The following is a 19,721-nucleotide window of genomic DNA, read 5'->3' as shown; positions in this document are numbered from 1 at the left end:
TTTAAACCTTGGTGTAGGGTTATCCTATACAAAGAGGTCCTAATTTGGGATTGTAATCCTCAATCACAAGGATATTGAGAATGCACCTCCATATTTGATTTAGATAGGTAAGAGGAAGAAGACATGGCCTAGATTTCCTTATTTGATCGGCGTTATGCATCCATTCTCGAGTTGGATTGAGAAGCAATCTAGGTTTTAAATAACACCATATATGTGTAAGTAAGTTATTATGTTAAAAACCATTGCCGATATGATACAATAAAAAATGCCAAAATACATACATGAAGAACAGTTAAGTATAATATCCAATCAATAATGAACTTACGACATTAGTTTGTCCATTGATGCATTTGACCGCTTCATACACGATGATGGATATAACAAGACACGTGATAAGAAAATCCAATAATTAACATTGATATGATGTTGGCGAGTGACGAGATCGTCCGAAATAAAGAGTCTTCAACTCAATAAATGATGCTTATGTTGTCCTTATAAACAATAAAAGACAATAAAAATGTTTGTTTCATTAGAAAAGATAGTGGATCGAACAATCCGTCAACAATATAAAGTTAAAATAAAACAAGAATATAGATTCATTTGCTCTTGCACAATGAATTATACCAAGAACAAAATATCAAATCTATAAGACCAAATTTGTCGTCCCTCCTTCGAAGAGCTTCTATTGTGCCATAATTTACACACACAACGCCACAAATGTGTGAAATAGGAAGGCAAATGAGAAGCCCTTGAGGGAGAGTTAACAACTTTTGCCTCAAGTGAACCTAATAATCTACACACACTACACCGTGGATGTTTGAATTTGGAATGGCTTGGCCATTGGCCTTTTATAGGAGGTTAGGATTGATGTAGGTGGGGTTTGACTTTGTTGCACAAAGTCAATTCCTTGTGGGTGGAGAATAAAACATCTAAAAGATCTTATCTAAAACTTGGCAGTGGATAAAAGAAAACATGTGTCATTACATTTTTTGCCCTATATGGACTTTTAGCATTTTCGTAAATTGGCAAAAAAACAAGGTCTTCACGGTGAATTCAACCCCAAAGTAGCATAGGACCAAGAGCATCAAGGCATCCAATGGTAATGCTCCTAATCTTCATATCTCAAATTTGGAACAAAATCTTTGGAGTAAATTACATGAATGGTCCCTATGTTTTGGGATAGTTTGCGTGTTTGTCCCTAACTTATTATTTTAATTCGGAAGGTCTCTACTGTTTGTTTTTGTTATGTGTTTGGTCCCTGTCTTACCTAAAAAGACTATTATTTGAATAGGAAAATTGTGAAAAAAGTAAGGTAAGATGAGGGGTGTGGTTGAGGGTATGTTTATTTAAATAAATTAATAAATCAATGGCAAAAATAGTCTTTTTAAGTAAAACAGGGACCAAGCGCATAACAAAAACAAACAATACCTTCTGCATTAAAAATATAAGTTAGAGACCAAACGTGCAAATTACCTAAGCCATAGGGACCATTCGTGTAAATTTACTAAGGTTTCAAATGTCAATGGGAGAGGCATCTATAATTGCAACCATATCTTTAATCCATACACCCAAAAAGTTTTCAAACATGTTGGGAATATGGCATTTCAATTACATTTAATTCAACTAGTTGCAAACTAGCTTTGCCTAACAAATAATTATGATGCTAGATCTCATTCCATTAAACTACATACAAAATATGGTGAATGCAAAACAATTTCATCCCCTTTTATCCATCTCCACAACAAGAATAAGTATGAAATAGAAGCAAAAAAGCTTGATTGAGATGATAGAGTAATGTATTCTTTAATACCAACAAACAACAAAAAAAGAACCATCATATTAAACAGTAAGTAAATGTGGTAAATTAAATTCCATGGGTTGTAAAATTGAATGTTGAAATCCACCGTTTCAAAGGATTTTGTGAATTTCAGTAAAAACCAATTCCCTACTTATTCACAATCAAAAGCAAGATTGGAAACCAATTCCAATTCCATCAAAATCCCACAAGATCCAACAATCCAAGACGTTTTTTTTTTTTTTCTCTATCTGATCTAACAAATTTCTTTAAAACAAGAACATACAATACACTCCAATTTCCAATAAACACTACAAAGATTACCACAAATAATCCAATTTATAGTTTCATAGCCATTTGTAGAACCTTACATGTAGCATTGAGAGGAAAACAGAAAGTGCCCCTAGTACATCAACACCACTCAGCTTCACAACAAATGAAAATTACGTATTTGCCCTCTCATTACAAACAAGTCACCTTTTTGCCCCCTTATGACTCAAATCCATGTATAAAGCAACACAATATCAAAATTTACCATCTTTCTCTTGGCTTTCCATCTGGAAACACAGGATCAAGAACTTTTTCTTCATCTTGATTCGCTTCTTTCCCTTGACTCATTTTCACATTTTCATCATCTTCATCAAAATCAGGAGGCATATCATCATCACCATCATCATCATCATCATCATCATCCATTTCATTACTCACCAACTCATCAAGATCCGACCAATCCTCTTCTTCCACCTCATCCTCTTCATCCCCACCATCACCCTCATCACTTTTCACCACACGCCCTCTAAACCTCTGAACAGAAACCAAAGCACGAAGCTTCTCTTTAATAATCAACAACCGATTTTTATCAACCAATTGTGAATCACGATACGCGTCTCTTAAAAACACAGAATCACGGTCTCCTTTTAAAGACACATAAAACATATCAGGGTGTCTTATAAGCATCCCTCTAAGTTGTTGACTGAATCTAAACTCTTCACGAAAATGAGTTAAATGGTCAACTAAAGTTCTTTTTTCAACTGTAAGACTCAATATCTCGTGTACAACAGCACAAGCATGTTTTTCTTTTTCAGCACTACCAGGTCTTAATGAGGAAAAATCTGAATAAGGTGAGATGAAAGGCATGTCTCTGAATTGAGAAATACGTCTCATTTCACCTTTTGAAAGTTGAAGACCCTTTGGAAGTCTCACTCTGTTGAACTTTGGTGGTCTATCAATGATTAAATCTCTCTTTTCTGCTTCTTTGGCTAGTTTATCTTCTTCTTCAAGCTCTTGAAATGAGACTGCAAGTTCAGGGTCCCAATGTGTTAGCTCTAAAGATGGGCCTCTATCGGTTCTTACAACTCTAAAGTACTGTGGGTACCTTTGACAGATTGTGTCACGGAACTCTAATGGAAGGCCAAGATCGTTCTTCAAATGAGCTATCTTTTCTACAAGGATTCGTTTGTCTAATGACATCATTAGTAGTTTTCTTAGTTTAACAACTAATAGATCTTCCATTTCGTTTCTGACCTTCATTTCTTCAAGATATAATCTTTCGGCTTCAGGTGTTAGTTTGAATCTGAGGGAGTAAACCCCTTCTTCTTCGATCTCAAATACACCAGGAAACTTTCTCAACAGTGCGATGAAGCGTCTGCGTTTTTGAAGCCCTAATGCTTTTCTAAACCTACCTAAATCACGAAGTTGCATAACTCTATCGGGTTGACTCAGTAAGATTTTTCTGATTTTCATAACTAGTTTCAGCTTCTTGTCTCGTTGAATCACGTTATCGAAAGGAAGCTCTTTCCTCCTCTTCACTATTGCTTGAATCGGAGAAATACGGACATGGTTTTTCCCAAAATTACCGCCGAAACTCCCCGCTTGTAAATTCAAACTCTTCCCTAAAAACGGTGTCTTTTCAAGTGGTGTTTTAGAAACTGAAACAGGATTCTCCAAGGAAAATCTAGGTTTTTGAATTCGAGATGTTTGGTGTAATATGAAGAAAGGTAAAGTGGTAAGAGATGATGCCATTTGAGGTCAAAATTGCAATAACTTTAGCAAATCACAGAAGAAATTCGTCATGCAGATATGTAGCTATCATTGGAAAGCTAAAACCTTGCAATATATACGCAGCGAGGGAGAGAGATTGATGAAATAAGGACTTACAGGCTACCGTGTACGATTTGGGATTAGGGTTTATAAAATCTGAACACGTTGATGTGGGGTTTATGTGATTGCTCTCGCCTTATCTTCCTCATGATGAGTCATGAAACTAGATTTGAGGTATATTACCGATTTATTAAAAATTGCATTTTGTACAAAATTAGACCCTCTATTTATGAAACTCGCACATATGGCCCCTTATCCTTGTATACAATATTTTATGGATCAAGAGTGCGACAAATGACAATACTAGAACTAATTAAGTTCGTAACCTAGTTAAAAGATTTGTGTACCATTCATAAGATTCATAACGAATCATAGAGAACTTGTTCTAAGACTAACATATTAAGGTCGAGACTCAAGACACATAGGATTATGAGACAGCGTAATAAAAGACACGATAACAAATAAATTAAAATATTACCATATAGTTAGTAATTCTTTTCACTTTCATTTAACCACTGAATGAAAATTATCATCTAAATAGATATTTATTTCATAACCAACTTGATAAAAAATTAAGAGGATCATTCTATATTTCTATATACTTGTTGAGATGCATATTCTTACAAGGGTGATGATTTGTATATAATATTTTTTTTTATTCATACATAATAATTTATGTTTTATATAGTTGTATGATACAACCTTCTAAAATATAAATTGTTATATATAATTAAAAGAAATATTATGTATAAATCACTCCCTTCGTATAAATATCGCATGTTAAATTTATGAATTTAATGGAATCATTAGTAAATGTTGGCATCGACACTTGATTAGGAGAAAAGTCACAAATTCACAATCACAATATGGATCGTAATACATATATTATAAGTTAAAAGATGAATATGCAGATTTACAAATAGTCCAGGGAGCAGTTTTGTATGAAACTCAAAGGGGTTTAAGGGGTTCTCGCTTCTCACTCATCGGTAGATCTTGCCGGTAATAATCGGAGGAAAAACGGCGATGACGAAAAAACAAGGCCGGCGAGCAGCGGTTAAGTCCGACCGCCGATCAAGCAGTTCAGTGCCTTCAAATTGCGAGGATTCTTCAAGCCGTGTCATAAACCCTAACAAACGCCTTAGTATGCTCAACACTTTACTCATCCTGATCGTATCTCCTGCCATTTCATCATATGTATACCGTATGCTATACGCTTCGAATACGGACCTAGATTCTTCGCTTCCGTACGTATACCAACGAGGCTTAGTGAAGACTGACATCAATTACCAAGAAATCCTCACTGTATGCATTTAACTAGCTGAATTGTTCAAATTTTTTTTCTGAATTTCTATCCTCTAACAGCAAATAGAAAATCGTTAGAGGTCAATTATAAAGTAGTTCATGAAATTCCACTGAATTTTTAAGCGTCCGTAAAGAATTTGCCGTTCTGTTCTACAATTGCTCTCTGTTGTGAACAAAAGAGTTGTAAATTTCATTATCTTTCTTGTGTTTGTTAATCAATGAAGTGATTCAGGAAAATGCAAAAGTTTCAGAGAATACATCAATTCGGCATTTTCCAAACCCGGTGCTAGCTTACGTTACACCATGGTAACCGACACTTCATTTGATCTATGTGTGTTTGTAGATTTTGGAGATGATAGATATTAGATAGTTAGATCAACCACTGATTTTCTTTTCATTTTCCCAATTACATCTTCAGTTCAATTGTGCAGGAATTCAAAGGGATATGATCTGGCAAAAGAGTTCAACTCTAAGATTACACATATATCACCAGTGTGGTATGATCTAAAAAGGTACTATTGGATTATGATCATAAATCCCATTAGCTTCTCCATCCCTTGTGTTACACATTTTCACATTCTCTTGTCTTGTGTTCTTGTAGTCAAGGAGCTGAGTTTATCCTGGAAGGAAGACATAATGTTGATAAAGGATGGATTTCAGATCTTCGAATGAAGGGAAATGCTCTGGTACTTTCACCTCACCTATTTTCATACCAGTGTTAAAATTTAATATAATTAATTCGTCTCGTTGTTTCTTGTTTCCATGTTGGCTCATTATTGACAGATTTTACCTAGATTTGTACTTGAAGCTATTCCTATGGACATGCTAAAAAAGAAGAAACAGAGGGCTAAAGTAATTGACCTTATTATAACCGAATGCAAGTAAGCATTTCTGCTGTTTCAACCAATTCTAGTACTTCCATGCTTGTCTTTTTACTTAATTTGGTCTTTTTGACATTACAGGGAGATGGATTTTGATGGCATTGTTCTAGAATCTTGGTCAAGATGGGCTGCATATGGTGTCTTGCATGATCCACACATGCGGAAACTGGTTGATTGATAAACTTTTTTATAGTAAAAAAGTTAATAGGGGAAGTATATGATTTCTAAATTTAATTTCCAATTTTGATTAAATATGTTTACAAAATCAGGCACTTCAGTTTGTTAAAGAATTGGGACAATCCATGCATGCTGTGGGGAATCTGCAATTAGTATATGTTATTGGGCCACCACGTTCTGATAAGGTCCAAGAGTATGATTTTGGGCCTGAAGATCTTCAAAGCTTGAGTGATGACGTGGATGGTTACTCCCTTATGACTTATGACTTCTCAAATCCTCAAAATCCAGGTCCCAATGCACCATTGAAGTGGATCACTTCTACTTTGCAGCTGCTCCTTGGTGGCTCTCAGAATTTGTCTCAAAAAATATTTCTAGGCATCAACTTCTATGGGAATGATTTTGTTCTTCAAGGAGGTATGTGTCTGTGTCATATCATACAAGGGCAAAATAGTCATTTTAGGGACGAAATGAAACCACAGGGGTAAATTTGCAACAAAATCTATTTTTTGGACCAAATTTGTAACAAACAGTCTAGCACAGTGACCAAAGTTGTAATTTACTCAACTTTTTATTAGCGTTAGTCCCAAAAGATGTCATATGAGAGCAAAACAGCCATTTTACATTGGTTACGGATCAAAACTGCAACAAAATGTAACCATAGGAGTAAATTTGAAACGACTTTTTATCAACATTGGTATTTCCAATAGTTCAACAAACATATAAGGATAAAATAGTCGTTTTACATGTTATAGGGATTAAAGCTGCAACAAATTGAATTCATGATAACTATTTTGCAACAAAAGAAAGAAAAAATATATATGTTGGACCAAACCCATAACAATCAGTATAAGTTATAACTTACTCAATTTTGTATTAACACACGAAGTCCAATATATGTTAAACACAGTACAAATTGTGAATAATTGGTTGTGTTTTGTGTTATTTGAAGGAGGTTTGGGTGGTGGAGCAATTCTTGGAAGAGACTATCTTTCTTTATTGGAAAAGCATAAGCCTGAATTGCAATGGGAGAAGAAAAGTGGGGAGCATTTTTTCTTGTATTCTGATGAAAATAATAATAACATTGTGAAACATGTTGTCTTCTACCCATCACTTATGTCGATTGCAATGCGGTTGGATGAAGCTCGTTCATGGGGTGCAGGTGTTTCCATTTGGGAAATCGGTCAAGGTTTAGATTATTTTTTCCATCTTTTGTAACTTACTTATCTCTTCTAGTTTCAAACTTTAGGATAAATATTTAATCCAATTTTATTATAATATCCTCCTCATCTTTTGTTTTAGATTCATGTATAATCATTTTCACCTCAAATTCCATTTCTCTATTATGGTTTAAGATTTAGGGTTGAGGGTTAGATACAATTCACTGTAATTTGTGTATCATTTTGATTTTTGACCGGATGAGACTTAACTAGATACGTAGTATTACATTAAATACATTTATTAATGTTTACATTGAACTTGTTGCTCGTTGATGATGATTTTTTAGAAATATCTTATTGAATTAAGCATATTGATGCATGTATCGTACATGGCCTAATAATACAAATAGAAATCAATAATTCATGTAGTACGCCTAGTACATGTAGTACAAGTTCACATGGACTGATTGCAACATCTAAGATTTTACAATAGAGGGGTGATTAGATTAGACCGGACTAAGAGCATATATAATGATAGTTTTTTTGATTGAGATTTTGCAAAAACTAACTAAAACCAAATAACACACTTAACTTCCAAAAAATTTCCTAAAAAAAGGACGTTTCCAAAACTGATCAATGAGTTCGTAGAAGGGCTTCCGCGGACTCGTCGTCACTGCGGATTCGATTTTGTATTACAAACTCATGTTATCTGTAAAAAATAGGGATTTTTTTTTCATAATTTCATTTGTGTCTGCAGTAAGTAACAGTCCGTAGTAACCTTTGCGGAATGATATTCTGTACTGAACTGAACATTATAAATCCTTAAAAATCATATTTTTGTTTTGGAAAATTAATAGTGACTTTGGTTTAAAAAAAACTTAAAAGGAACCTGGCATAAGTATTATGAACCTCACATACGTACTGTACAATGAACATAGACATTCGTACAACGAACCTACAGAATGCTCAAACTATCTATATATTATGTAAAATCAAACAAATGACAATCGATTGTTGTGGAAGTTCTTCGATTAAATCCAACACATGACAAAGTGTGATTGAGGAAGTTTAGCGATTATAAGGACCTCAATGACCCGTAATAACCCAGGAAGAAAATTTTATGCTTGTCCAAAAATGTAATGATGTTTTTCATTTTTTTTTTCTCTTATTCTCGTTGATCTGAAACAATTGTTTCAAAAATTTCACATGGACCAAAATGTTGTTTATTTTTTGTGTTAGTGATGAAAAAGGTCATAACAATTTGCGATTGGTTAGGCTGATCTTGAAAGGCCAAATAAGAAGTTGGAGATTTGCTTAGTTAGGAGTTGGGGTATTGTATTTTGACTTCGATTGTGTTTTTATATTTAGGGATTATGTTAGCTAGATATGTATTAATTTGTGATGGAAACTAAAAGTATAATATTTAAATAAAGGGAAGTGATATTTACACTTAATAATTTGATCCATCCACATAAAATACAACACCTTTGCAGCTATCGTACAAGTTATTAAAACATACATTTCAAATGGATAAATCAATTTATTAAGTGGAAATATCACTTCCCATAATGTAGTATCGCAAAGTCTATTTTGTAAGATAAATTAAGTTAGTTAGCTTTGTATTCCTCTGTTACCTATTATACATCTATCTTAAAGTCTAGTTACCAATGATACATTTTATCTTGAACCCCCAAAAATATTAACCATTTTGTGCCGATAATTAATAGCATAATATTTAGGTGATTCTTATAATTGTGAAGGAATGTTGGAGACCAACTTTTCCAAAAACATGGAAGAAAAAAAAAGACACCATAGTCTCCTAAACTTCCCCTCTTGTTGCGACATGTTTACAATGGGAACAAATTTCAACTTATCCTCCATTCTCACCATACCCGAATGATTCTAGTAGAAAATTTCATCTAGAATTTTAGATATATTTCTAGTGAAAGCTTTGAACCCGCCTTGGCTAGTGAATGATTGGAAGTATCCACTTGTCATCATACCATCGTATAAAGTGACATTCAATGTACTAATATTTAGCTCACCTAAAAACTAGCATGCATGCGGCTCATTGAAGTAGTACTTTTTAACTAAATTAATAAATAAAATAAAATATAATAAAAGTATACTAACCCGCTCAACTAGCCACCAAGCAGGTCTATCTTGTTGGATCTATATGCTCAAGAATCAACTTGTAACACCCATAAAATTCAAGCCAATTTAAAATTTTTTAAAACATTTATAAACCATTAAGTTATTACAATTTGTTTTCAAAATAGTTTAAACATCAGAGTATCCCCAGAATCAATCATGAAAATATAAGGAGGTGCACGATCACGTCTTTGCCTTCCCACGGTCATCAGAAGTACCTGAAACAAAAGTCTAGTGGCCCAAAAAGGCCCAAACTTACAAACCCAAACTATGGCCCAATACCGAAGATTGCCAAGCCCAAAAGCCCACTTGCTGAGTACGTGGGGCGTACTCAGCTCGTACGCTTAGCGTACTCCATCCGGGCCCAGTACGCGCATCATACCGACTTGGTACGCCCAACGTACACCCCAGATTGCCAACCCACACAATTAAGCACTTAATCGGTTGAGACCTCAAGCCAAACTCTCAGACCTGGTCTTAAAGGGTGACGTATCATGTAAAGTTGGCAACTTTACACCCATTCATGTCTTAATGGGACTCAAGGCTCCAAAGGGATCTTAATAAAGGTCTTAATACTTGCATAGACCAATAACATTCATAAAGTTTGCATTTTTATGAACTATGGGCCTCATTATAGCTAAGATCTAACATTCATGGCCTCTGGAGTAGATCAAAAGCTCAACTTTAATACAAAAGACTTCAAAGTGCACACAAGACTCCATAAAACAGATCTAACACAAATGATCATCAAGATGTGAGCCTTTTTACCTCAAAAATCTTGCAAATGAGAAGGTATCCTGGTTCTACAAGCTCAAGCTACTCCTCAAAGTGTTCCTCTCTACTTTTTCACCGCAAAACACCAACAAATCACTTTTCAAGCTCAAATCTCACTAAAAACTCTTAGGGTTTCGTTTTCAGAGTAAAAGGAGGTGGAGGCTGGTCAATAATGTCCATGGGGTGGGTTTAAGTCGTTTAAATATGACACAACCCCTAAAAATTAGGATTTGTCCCAGCCTTGCGTACTCCACGTACGCCCCGTGTACGTGGATGAGTCCTGCGATCCAGATTGGGCTAATACGCCAAGCGTATTCTAAAGTATGCCCCACATACTAGCTAAAGGACCAAAATGTAAAATTTTTGCATAAAGGGCAAAAAGGGAAACTTATCAAAATTCGAATGTTACATATATTATTCGTTGAAATAGATATACAATTACCTAATTATTATTACTTTAAGCAATTAACATATTTAATTTTCAAATCATAATTTTCCTTAAAAACTAGACGTCAAAACACCTTGATGCATACGCATTTGATATTTTTGGTTTTCTTGCATCTGTTCAATAGAAATCTAACGGGTTATGCATAGTAATATTATAATCTACAAATTTATAGATATAATCTTTTAAAGAATTAATTTTGTCTTTCAAAAAAGATTAACGTCACAGTTTATTGTATTTTACCCGCCATATCGATACAAACTTTTACCGAAAGAAAAAGTTGTTTATAAATTAGAAAAATAAATAAAGAATGAAAAACGAGAGTACGTATTAAGATATGATTAAATTTTCCTAGAGTAATGAAATGTATGCATCAAACAAATTAGTTATTAAAAAAATATTAGTATATTACTTTATTAAACTTAATCGATTTTAATCGTTTATAAACTTTGATTATAAAGTCTGTGTGTTAAAAGTCAACACCCTTTAAGCTACATTTTTCACCTTCATGGCATGATACGATTTCTCCACCATACAAAACACTTCCATATAACTCAAAACATGATCATCAAAGCTTCTGATCCTGACTTGCCACATGTCACTCATTCATTGGAACCTTTCTCAAATTTCCTTCCACCTCAGCACGTCCACCCATATTACACCCTCCAGATTCCAGAACAACCCAGAAATTAAAACAACATTCTCATGGTGATTAACCAACTTTCATCAATCTGTTCTTGAGTTCTTTCACATCAAGGATTATGCTATGGAAGCCCTCAATGCAGTTGTGTTAAAACCCATTTCCGTACTTAAACCAGAACCCAAAAAACAATCATCGTTCCCCACAATTCACCACCTAAAAATCTCAAAACCCCAATTCCATGGCAGTAGTCTGGTGCTTATATCCTCTGTTTTCAATTCTGCTTTCGCAAAAGCACTTACGTATGAAGAAGCACTGAATCAATCAACAACTTCTGATTCGTCATTCTCAGCACCTGATTTGGATATCAGCGGTGTTTTCGATGGTATAATCAATTTCGCTACTGCGAATCCTCTGGTGTTAGCTAGTGGCGCCGCCGCTTTAGCTTTGCCGTTAATCCTCTCTCAAGTATTTGGGAAGAGTAAGCCATGGGGGGTTGAAACTGCGAGAATTGCGTATGGGAAATTGGGCGATGATGAAAATGCTCAATTGCTTGATATTAGGACTGCTTCTGACATTAGGGCAGCGGGTAGTCCAGACATTAAGGGTTTGAAGAAGAAGCCAATTAGGATTGCTTATAATGGTGATGACAAACCAGGGTTCTTGAAGAAGCTTTCGTTGAAATTCAAAGAACCAGAGAACACCACATTGTTTATTTTGGACAAGTAAGGCAGAATTGAGAATTCCCCCATCTTTCTTAAAATGATTTAGGTTTTCAAGATCTAAAATTTATGCTAAATGTATGTTGAAAGCCAGATTCGATGGGAGCTCTGAACTTGTTGCAGAATTGGTGACTGTAAATGGCTTCAAAGCTGCTTACGCTATAAAAGATGGAGCAGAAGGGCCACGTGGATGGGCGGTTTGTTAATTACATTCTTTTAATTTTGTTTTTATTTCTTGAAATCTATTTAATTTTTTTTTAATGGTTTTATTTGTTAATTTTGTATACAGAACAGCAGTCTTCCATGGATATTACCACAAAAATCTTTCGCTTTTGACTTTGGCAGTGTGACAGATGCATTCGATGGCTTGCTTGGTGTACGTCTTTCAATTCTCACATATAAACGAATTTTATTGTTTTTCATTTTCTTCTTTAAAAAATTCTATATTTTGCAATTCCTGTTGTTTTGTAAGCAAAGATCTTGAATTGTAATTGTTTCCACTTTCCAGGATGGTTCTGAGGCTGTATCCGTAATTTTTGGCCTCGCGGTGGCTACTGGACTAGGTTTGTTAGCATTTACCGAGGTAAGTAGCTTCATAACAATGTACTCTACTCTCCTTGATTTGTTTGACATAGCATCTAACTTTTTTTTTGTATTGCAAAATTTACTTTCCAAATATAGCAGTCTCATCGAAATAGAAAACCATTTCACCACTGTTATAATTGGGTAGATTTATAATGTTCTAATAAGAAAAAAAAAATTTGGAAGTATAATGCTATAATAATCTGGTAGAGTTCTTAAGATATTATGCCCTAGTAATAAAAGATTTAAAGTACAAAATTGTCAAACAAATAAGAGTAAATTACACGAATGGTCCCTATGACTTAGGGTAATTTACGCGTTTGGTTCCTAACTTATTTTTGTTAACTCGGAAGGTCCCTTGCTGTTGGTTTTTGTTACGCGTTTGGTCCCTGTCTTACCTAAAAAGACTATTTTGCCCTTGATTTTTTGATTTATTTAAATAAACACACCCCCAACCCCACCCCCTCACCTTATCTTACCTACCCCACCATTTTTTCCTATTCAAATAATAGTCTTTTTAGGTAAGACAGGGACCAAACACATAACAAAAACAAACAGTAGGGACCAAGTACGTAACAAAAACAAACAGTACAGACCTTCCGAGTTAAAAAAATAAGTTAGAGACCAAGCACGCAAATTACCCCAAACCATAGGGACCATTCGTGTAATTTACTCAACAAATACAGGCCAAATTACAAAAAATCCACTACATTTTGGACAATTTTTCATTAACCACTTACTTATACACTATTTTTTCCAATCAAACCATAATTAACCATTTTGAACTGATGAAACCGGATATAAAAATGGTTAATTTGGAAAATTACCAATGAAACCGGATATAAAAAATTACTCAAAATGGTTAATCTGGAAAAACGAGTGAAACTTTTATGGTTTGATTAGAAAAAAAAACCCTAAATAAAAGTACATTGCTATTTATTGCATTTAACCCTTTTGATTTTCGAATTTTGTTTGTGTAATTTTAACTAAATTCAGGTTGAGACCATACTCGAGGTGTTGGGTTCTGCTGCATTGGTGCAACTTGTCACCAAGAAGCTACTCTATGCTGAGGTCATTTTTTTCATCTAGTTTAAAGCAAAATCTTTTGGAAATTGCATTTTTGCCCTCGTATGTTATGTTGTTTAAAGATTTGTTTACAAAATTTTCCATGATAGGATCGGAAAAAAACTCTAAAAGAAGTTGAGGAATTCTTGACTGTGAAAATCGGGCCCCAAGATATTCTAAATGATATCAAGGTACTTCAACTATATATATATATATATATATATATATATATATATATATATATATATATATATATATATATTTCTTGTTTTGAATATAACCAAATGATTTAAAAAAATTCAGGACATTGGGAAAGCTCTTCTACCACCCTTGACTAGCAAATCACTTCCTGCAGCCACAACAGCTACCGAAGAAGCTGTTGTGGAGTCCACTAACTCTGCGCCACCGGAAGTACAACCAGAAGCTGCGCCTGCGCCACTGGAAGTACAACCAGAAGCAGCACCACCAGCAGAGCCAACTCCACCAGTGGTGCAAGCAGTAGCAGCAGCACCAGCACCAGTAGAGTCAACTCCACCAGTCAACGCTGTCCCTAAAACCGAAGTCAAAGAAGAAGTGGAGTCTAAACCACCACGTGCACTTTCACCATATCCATATGTAAGTTTCCTAAATTCACCTTTAGCCGTTGGATCCACAAAACACATGACATTAGATGGCATGACATAACAGGTTACGTTGTGTTTCACATGCATTGGACTAGATTGACAGTGACTCATGTTAGTAGGACAAAAAGTAAAGTTTTGTGTCCCATCTAAAAAGTGGGACATGATGGGAGTGTAATTTTTTGTCCCGCTCATAAAAAATGGATTGAGATAAAAACGTGGGCCCTAAGATAGTGGGATTAAAATGATATTTTTTTGACCTACCCAATAAAGTGGGACACAGACTTCCCTCTTGATCTTTCATCTGTGCAAACGACATGAATGTCCTGCTCGTCCTGTCGTCCATTGTATATATCGTTTCAATGTTTGGATCCCAAATGATGAAATACATAATACCCTTGAATGGTTTTTCAAGAAAATGATTTAAATTAAAGGATTTTACATTTAAGCACATGACAAAAGAGCAAATTTGACTGACTAGAGTCGTATATATTATTGATAGATTTCAATCTTTCTCAACTCAAAACAAAAAAAAGAATCTACTTACTTCTGAATCTTTCTGATTAAATAAATGTTTTAAGCACCAAATATTTGCCTATAATGTTTGACTATTATAGAAAAAGCTTCAATCTGTTTTTATCCAAACTGATGAAAATCAAAATACCTTTCAAAGATTTTGATTAAAGAAACGATTTTAGCACTCCATGTTTTTCTTTAAAAGCTGCTAACTTTTTTTGTTTTTGTTTCGCTTTATGTTTGTTATTGCAGTATCCAAATTTCAAGCCTCCGACATCTCCTACTCCTTCAAGGCCATAGTTTTTTGTCACAATTTCGTGTTAAAATTCATCAAGCATCAATCTTTTATGGAACAAGTATTCGTCTGGGAATTCCTGGAGCCTAGTTATGAGCGATAAGTCATTAATGGTGGTGACATCATTATATGTTTGCATCGAGGTTTGTGTGTATGTAATTTTCAATGATGGATTAGATTATTGATACTTGTATTTGGGTTTGTTTGGATTCAATTAGCACAAGTTGCTTTGAAGATCTTGGAAACCCTGGGATGAAAATGAAATGGGAGTTAGATTGAACCCTAATTTATGTCAACTATATTGTCATGTATCATAGGAGCTTTCATGCATACGTGTGTACTACTATTATTTTTTTCTTATTACTATTTTTCTAGAGTACATCTAAATATGTTGCAATTTTGGCATTGATTCTGTTTTTTTTTTATTTTTTTTTTATAAATATATTTAGAAGTAGAACCAATTTATTGATGAAAATTAAAAAACATGGCCTAATTTCTACACTTCAAAATACAGAAATCCACATCAATCACACACAACTAGTTTCTGATACAATTCTCCAGATATAGCAGCTTCCATTCTATCCTCAGGATTCAAACCCCCATCACCCTCCTTCACATCACTCTTATCAGCTACATCCTCCGGTTTAATCACCCCACCTTCTTCAAGAAACAAAGTCAACAAATTCTTCGAAAACCCACTAAGCAGCGCCACCCCTTTCCGGCCACCAGTCACCGGAGTACTCGATGAATCTCTAAGATTCCAAAACACAATCTCCGGCACCTTCTCATACCCACAACTCTTAAACTTCCTCTCTATCGCTTCATAATCAGTCTCCCATGGATCACTGGACGCCTGATCGAACTCCATATCGCTAAAAACAAACACCCTTTCCACCATTTTATCTTCCCCCAACTTTCCTTTCACACCCACTTCCAACATTCTGTCAAAAACTTTCTGAAAATTGGTGTTGAATCCGGCAACCATGTTTCTAATGAACTCTGTTTTTGACCGGAGGTTACCACCTTCGATTCGGTGGAGCTCCGGCGACTCGCTGAAGGTGATGACGTGACCCTTCCATGGTTCTGCGGAAACTTCTGACACTAATAAGCCGAGAGCCACCGAGACCTCCATTGGTGTACCTGACATGCTGCCGGAGACGTCACAGACTGCTATGCAGTTTGTGAGTTTACCCTTCATTGATAAATCATCAACCATTCGCTTCCATTGAAGTTCGGCTACTATGGCTGCTCCACTACCTCGATTTAAAGATCCGATGATTTCGTGGGGGAGTAATGCTCCGGCAGCGATCTTTGCATCGCCGGTGGTCACGTTTTGTAGATAGTCACGGAAGCGTGCGTTGTCTCGGTGTAAGAATATGTCGGTGTAGTTTTTCATGGCTATGGAAGCTACTCTGTCGTAGGTAATGGAGCTCCATTGCTTTGCGCTCATGTAAACTTCAGGTAATTTTAAGGCGTTGCGAAGAGGAACGAGAACTTGTTTCCTGAATCGATTTTTGATTTTGAAGACGTAATTAGCGTCATCGAGACCATCGAATTCAGGATCGGAATTTCTAGGGTAAATTATTCGAGCAATTGATTCACAAATCAGTGTGGCGTTATCATATGAAGAATCAACCGTAGGGCACCATTTTGCAGCTAAACTGATTTTGGTACAATCATCGGAATTCAACGATTGAATATCAGATTGTAAACGATCAGCGAAGAAACTCGATACCTGATCGTGTAAGAGCTTGTAATCTGGATCTGAATTGTATCTATTATGTGCTTTTTCAGCCATGGCGGATAGCTTTTCTTTCCTAGATGCTTTTGCTCTCTCTTGCTCTGCCTTCATCTGTGCTCTATTTGCTTCGATCCGTTGCTCTCGAGGGACCTTTTCCCTTTTCGCTTTCATCTCATCGTCGCCATTGTTCTTGTTCTTCTTCTTTTTCTTCGAGAGGAAGTATCGCTTCCGTGATTCACCTTTTCCTTTCACCGATTTCTTCGAAATCCACTCGGATTTCGCAATTCGACGCACTTCAGGACCTTGAATCAGCCTGTAGAGGATCTCTAACAAGTCCTTGAAGTATCCGAACTCAACCAGAAGCGGAATATTCGAAGCTAAGGTCTTCGGGTGGTGATTATGGAGCCAGAGCGCCGCCGTGTAGAAGCTCTCTTTGTCTGATTTTCCACTACCGCGTACGGCTCTGAGATTACATACGAGTTTTAGCGTAGTCAGTGGATTGTGATTCCATGCCACTTGTAGCCGACGGATCAGATCTTCCGGCGGAGTGTCCGGTACGACGTGGAAGAAGAAGTCAAGGCAGGGGTTTTCAGATGACAAGTAGGTGGCGGAGTTGTTCTCGGTGAAGCTTATAAGAGGTAGGTCATCAAAAAAGTGTTTGCTTGTGTCCCTGTCGTTGGAGGTGTTTTCCGGCGAGGACATCGGAGAGCACTCATTGGAAGCCATGTGTAATTTTGTGAAGGCATAGACTGATGACTCCGCGTTTAGTATACTACGTGTAGCCAAATCAAAGTAAAGTAATATTAAGAGGGTTTTCAAACCAAAAGTTATTTTTGGAAAAGTTACAAAAAGTCAGAATTTCTTGACTTTTTCAAAAAGTTCCTTTTTTTTATGTAAAAACTTTAAAAAGTAACTTTTAAAACTAGTTTGCCAAACATCTTTTGCTTTTTTTTTCCGACAAAACTGCAAATTTGGTCCTTGTGGTTTTCAAAAATCTTTGGATGGGGTCCAAAAAGTTTCCGACTTGCATGGAAGGTCCAAAATCAAGGTTTTTCTGGATTTTTGGTCCCTGATACATTTGAAAAGATGATTTTACCCTTTTCATTTCTTTTCTATTTTTTTTATTTATTTTGGCATTTAAATAATTAAAAACAAAAAAAAAACTAAAATCTCTATCAAAGTTATTTTTGGAAAAGTTACAAAAAGTCATGATTTCTTGACTTTTTCAAAAAGTTCCTTTTTTTTTATGTAAAAACTTTAAAAAGTAGCTTCTAAAACTAGTTTGCCAAACATCTTTTGCTTTTTTTTTTCGACAAAACTGCAAATTTGGTCCTTGTGGTTTTCAAAAATCTTTGGATGGGGTCCAAAAAGTTTCCGACTTGCATGGAAGGTCCAAAATCAAGGTTTTTCTGGATTTTTGGTCCCTGATACATTTGAAAAGATGATTTTACCCTTTTCATTTCTTTTCTATTTTCTTTATTTATTTTGGCATTTAAATAATTAAAAACAAAAAAAACTAAAATCTCTATCTCTCTCTCTCTTAAAACACCCTCAAAACACCCACCCACCCTTGTACTCTCCATCACACCCGCTCTTTTGACTCTACCATTCTTCTTCTTCGTCATTATGCATCTGCAAATAAGATTGAAGAAAAACCTTGCTGCAATTTGATCCCGTTTCGATTTCCCCCAAGTCCATATAGACTCATCAATGGTCCTCCATTCAGATACTTGTGGGTGACCCGATTTTGCTTCCTTCCCTCTGACCTTTCTCCTTCTATCTTCCAAATCCAAATGGGGTTTTGACTATCACTACCTCTATTGCCCCCCAAAAAAATACATCGACTATTAGGGCTCCTGTATCATCTTCCTCCCTCATCTGTTAGACGTCGTAGGTAAGGAACTAACTAAACAATCAATCCTCTTGATTGATTGAACAGGAGAACAATAATAACGAGGTGGAGAATCGGACTTACAGGGGTCTCAAGGGGTGACGAGGCTGGTTGGAGATGTGATTGACGGAAGCAGCAGCTAAAGACGACGATGGTTCACAGCAACGGCGACATGGTGGCAGGGGCTGCTCCGACTACTTTTGTTGCTTCGTTTCCGATGAGCTCAACGAGAGGGAGGGAAGGAAGAGGATGGTGGTGGAAACCGCCGAAATAAGGTGGCGGGGACTGTTGGTCGGTAATCCAAGGAAGAAGGGGGTGGAGTTGGGTGGTTCCCGGTGACACAACCCCAAGAACGACAGGGAGGCTGTGGTGGTGGTGTTTATGGGTGCTTGGGTTCAAAAGGTTTTTTCATTTACCCAGTTGATTTCGACAAGGAGAGAGAGAGAGAGAGAGAGAGAGAGAGAGAGAGAGAACACTGGGTGGGGTGGGAATACTTTTTTCCTTTTTTCTTTATTTTTTAATTAGAATAACATTAGAATAATTATAAAAAATACAAAAAATAAAATAAAATGGTATAATCGTCTTTTTAAGTTTTTTTGGACCAAAAACACAGAAAAACTTTGATTTTGGACCTTCCATGCAAGTCGGAAACTTTTTGGACCCCATCCAAAGATTTTTGAAAACCACAAGGACCAAATTTACAGTTTTGTCTTTTTTTTTCTTTTCCAAAAAGGACTTTTGGCTATGAAAAACTAAGCCAAACACCCCCAGGTGTTTGGCTTATCTTTTTGAAAGACAAAAGTTTTTTTTGAAAAAGATAAAGGGCAAAAGATGTTTGGTAAAAACATTTTAAAAGTGACTTTTAGA

General features: G+C 35.7%; 4 protein-coding genes across 5 annotated transcripts; 2 read left to right on the top strand and 2 right to left on the bottom strand.

Annotated features, from left to right (window-relative positions):
• Positions 1–2,047: 2,047 nt before the first annotated feature.
• WTF1 (Ubiquitin carboxyl-terminal hydrolase family protein) lies at positions 2,048–4,052 on the bottom strand. The gene has a single exon (XM_079032457.1). It carries the CDS (start codon positions 3,815–3,817, stop codon positions 2,327–2,329), a length of 1,491 nt encoding a protein of 496 aa, XP_078888583.1. The 5' UTR covers positions 3,818–4,052; the 3' UTR covers positions 2,048–2,326.
• A 779-nt stretch (positions 4,053–4,831) lies between these two features.
• Positions 4,832–7,553, top strand: LOC145094163 (Glycosyl hydrolase superfamily protein). The gene is made up of 8 exons (XM_079032456.1): positions 4,832–5,197; positions 5,430–5,503; positions 5,629–5,709; positions 5,799–5,883; positions 5,981–6,078; positions 6,160–6,247; positions 6,348–6,669; positions 7,205–7,553. The coding sequence occupies exons 1-8, from the start codon at positions 4,919–4,921 to the stop codon at positions 7,468–7,470; spliced, it is 1,293 nt and encodes a 430-aa protein (XP_078888582.1). The 5' UTR covers positions 4,832–4,918; the 3' UTR covers positions 7,471–7,553.
• Positions 7,554–11,445: 3,892 nt separating this feature from the next.
• Positions 11,446–15,609, top strand: TROL (thylakoid rhodanese-like protein). Of its 2 annotated transcripts, XM_079032455.1 has the most exons (9): positions 11,446–12,147; positions 12,239–12,341; positions 12,434–12,520; positions 12,653–12,727; positions 13,723–13,797; positions 13,902–13,982; positions 14,095–14,216; positions 14,250–14,406; positions 15,180–15,609. In XM_079032455.1, the coding sequence occupies exons 1-9, from the start codon at positions 11,549–11,551 to the stop codon at positions 15,225–15,227; spliced, it is 1,347 nt and encodes a 448-aa protein (XP_078888581.1). In that variant the 5' UTR covers positions 11,446–11,548; the 3' UTR covers positions 15,228–15,609. The 2 variants fall into 2 exon arrangements, with proteins under 2 accessions (XP_078888581.1, XP_078888579.1); XM_079032453.1 differs by having other exon boundaries at positions 11,447–12,147; positions 14,095–14,406.
• Positions 15,610–15,666: 57 nt separating this feature from the next.
• LOC145094161 (uncharacterized) lies at positions 15,667–17,733 on the bottom strand. Its single transcript, XM_079032452.1, has one exon. It carries the CDS (start codon positions 17,687–17,689, stop codon positions 15,746–15,748), a length of 1,944 nt encoding a protein of 647 aa, XP_078888578.1. The 5' UTR covers positions 17,690–17,733; the 3' UTR covers positions 15,667–15,745.
• Positions 17,734–19,721: the final 1,988 nt, after the last annotated feature.

This window comes from Lactuca serriola, chromosome 3, assembly GCF_051521515.1.
Source record: "Lactuca serriola cultivar US96UC23 chromosome 3, Lser_US96UC23_V15, whole genome shotgun sequence".
In the NCBI taxonomy this organism is placed as follows: Eukaryota; Viridiplantae; Streptophyta; class Magnoliopsida; order Asterales; family Asteraceae; genus Lactuca; species Lactuca serriola.
Note: the sequence above shows the minus strand (reverse complement) of the source record. Positions and strands in the feature narration are given on the sequence as shown.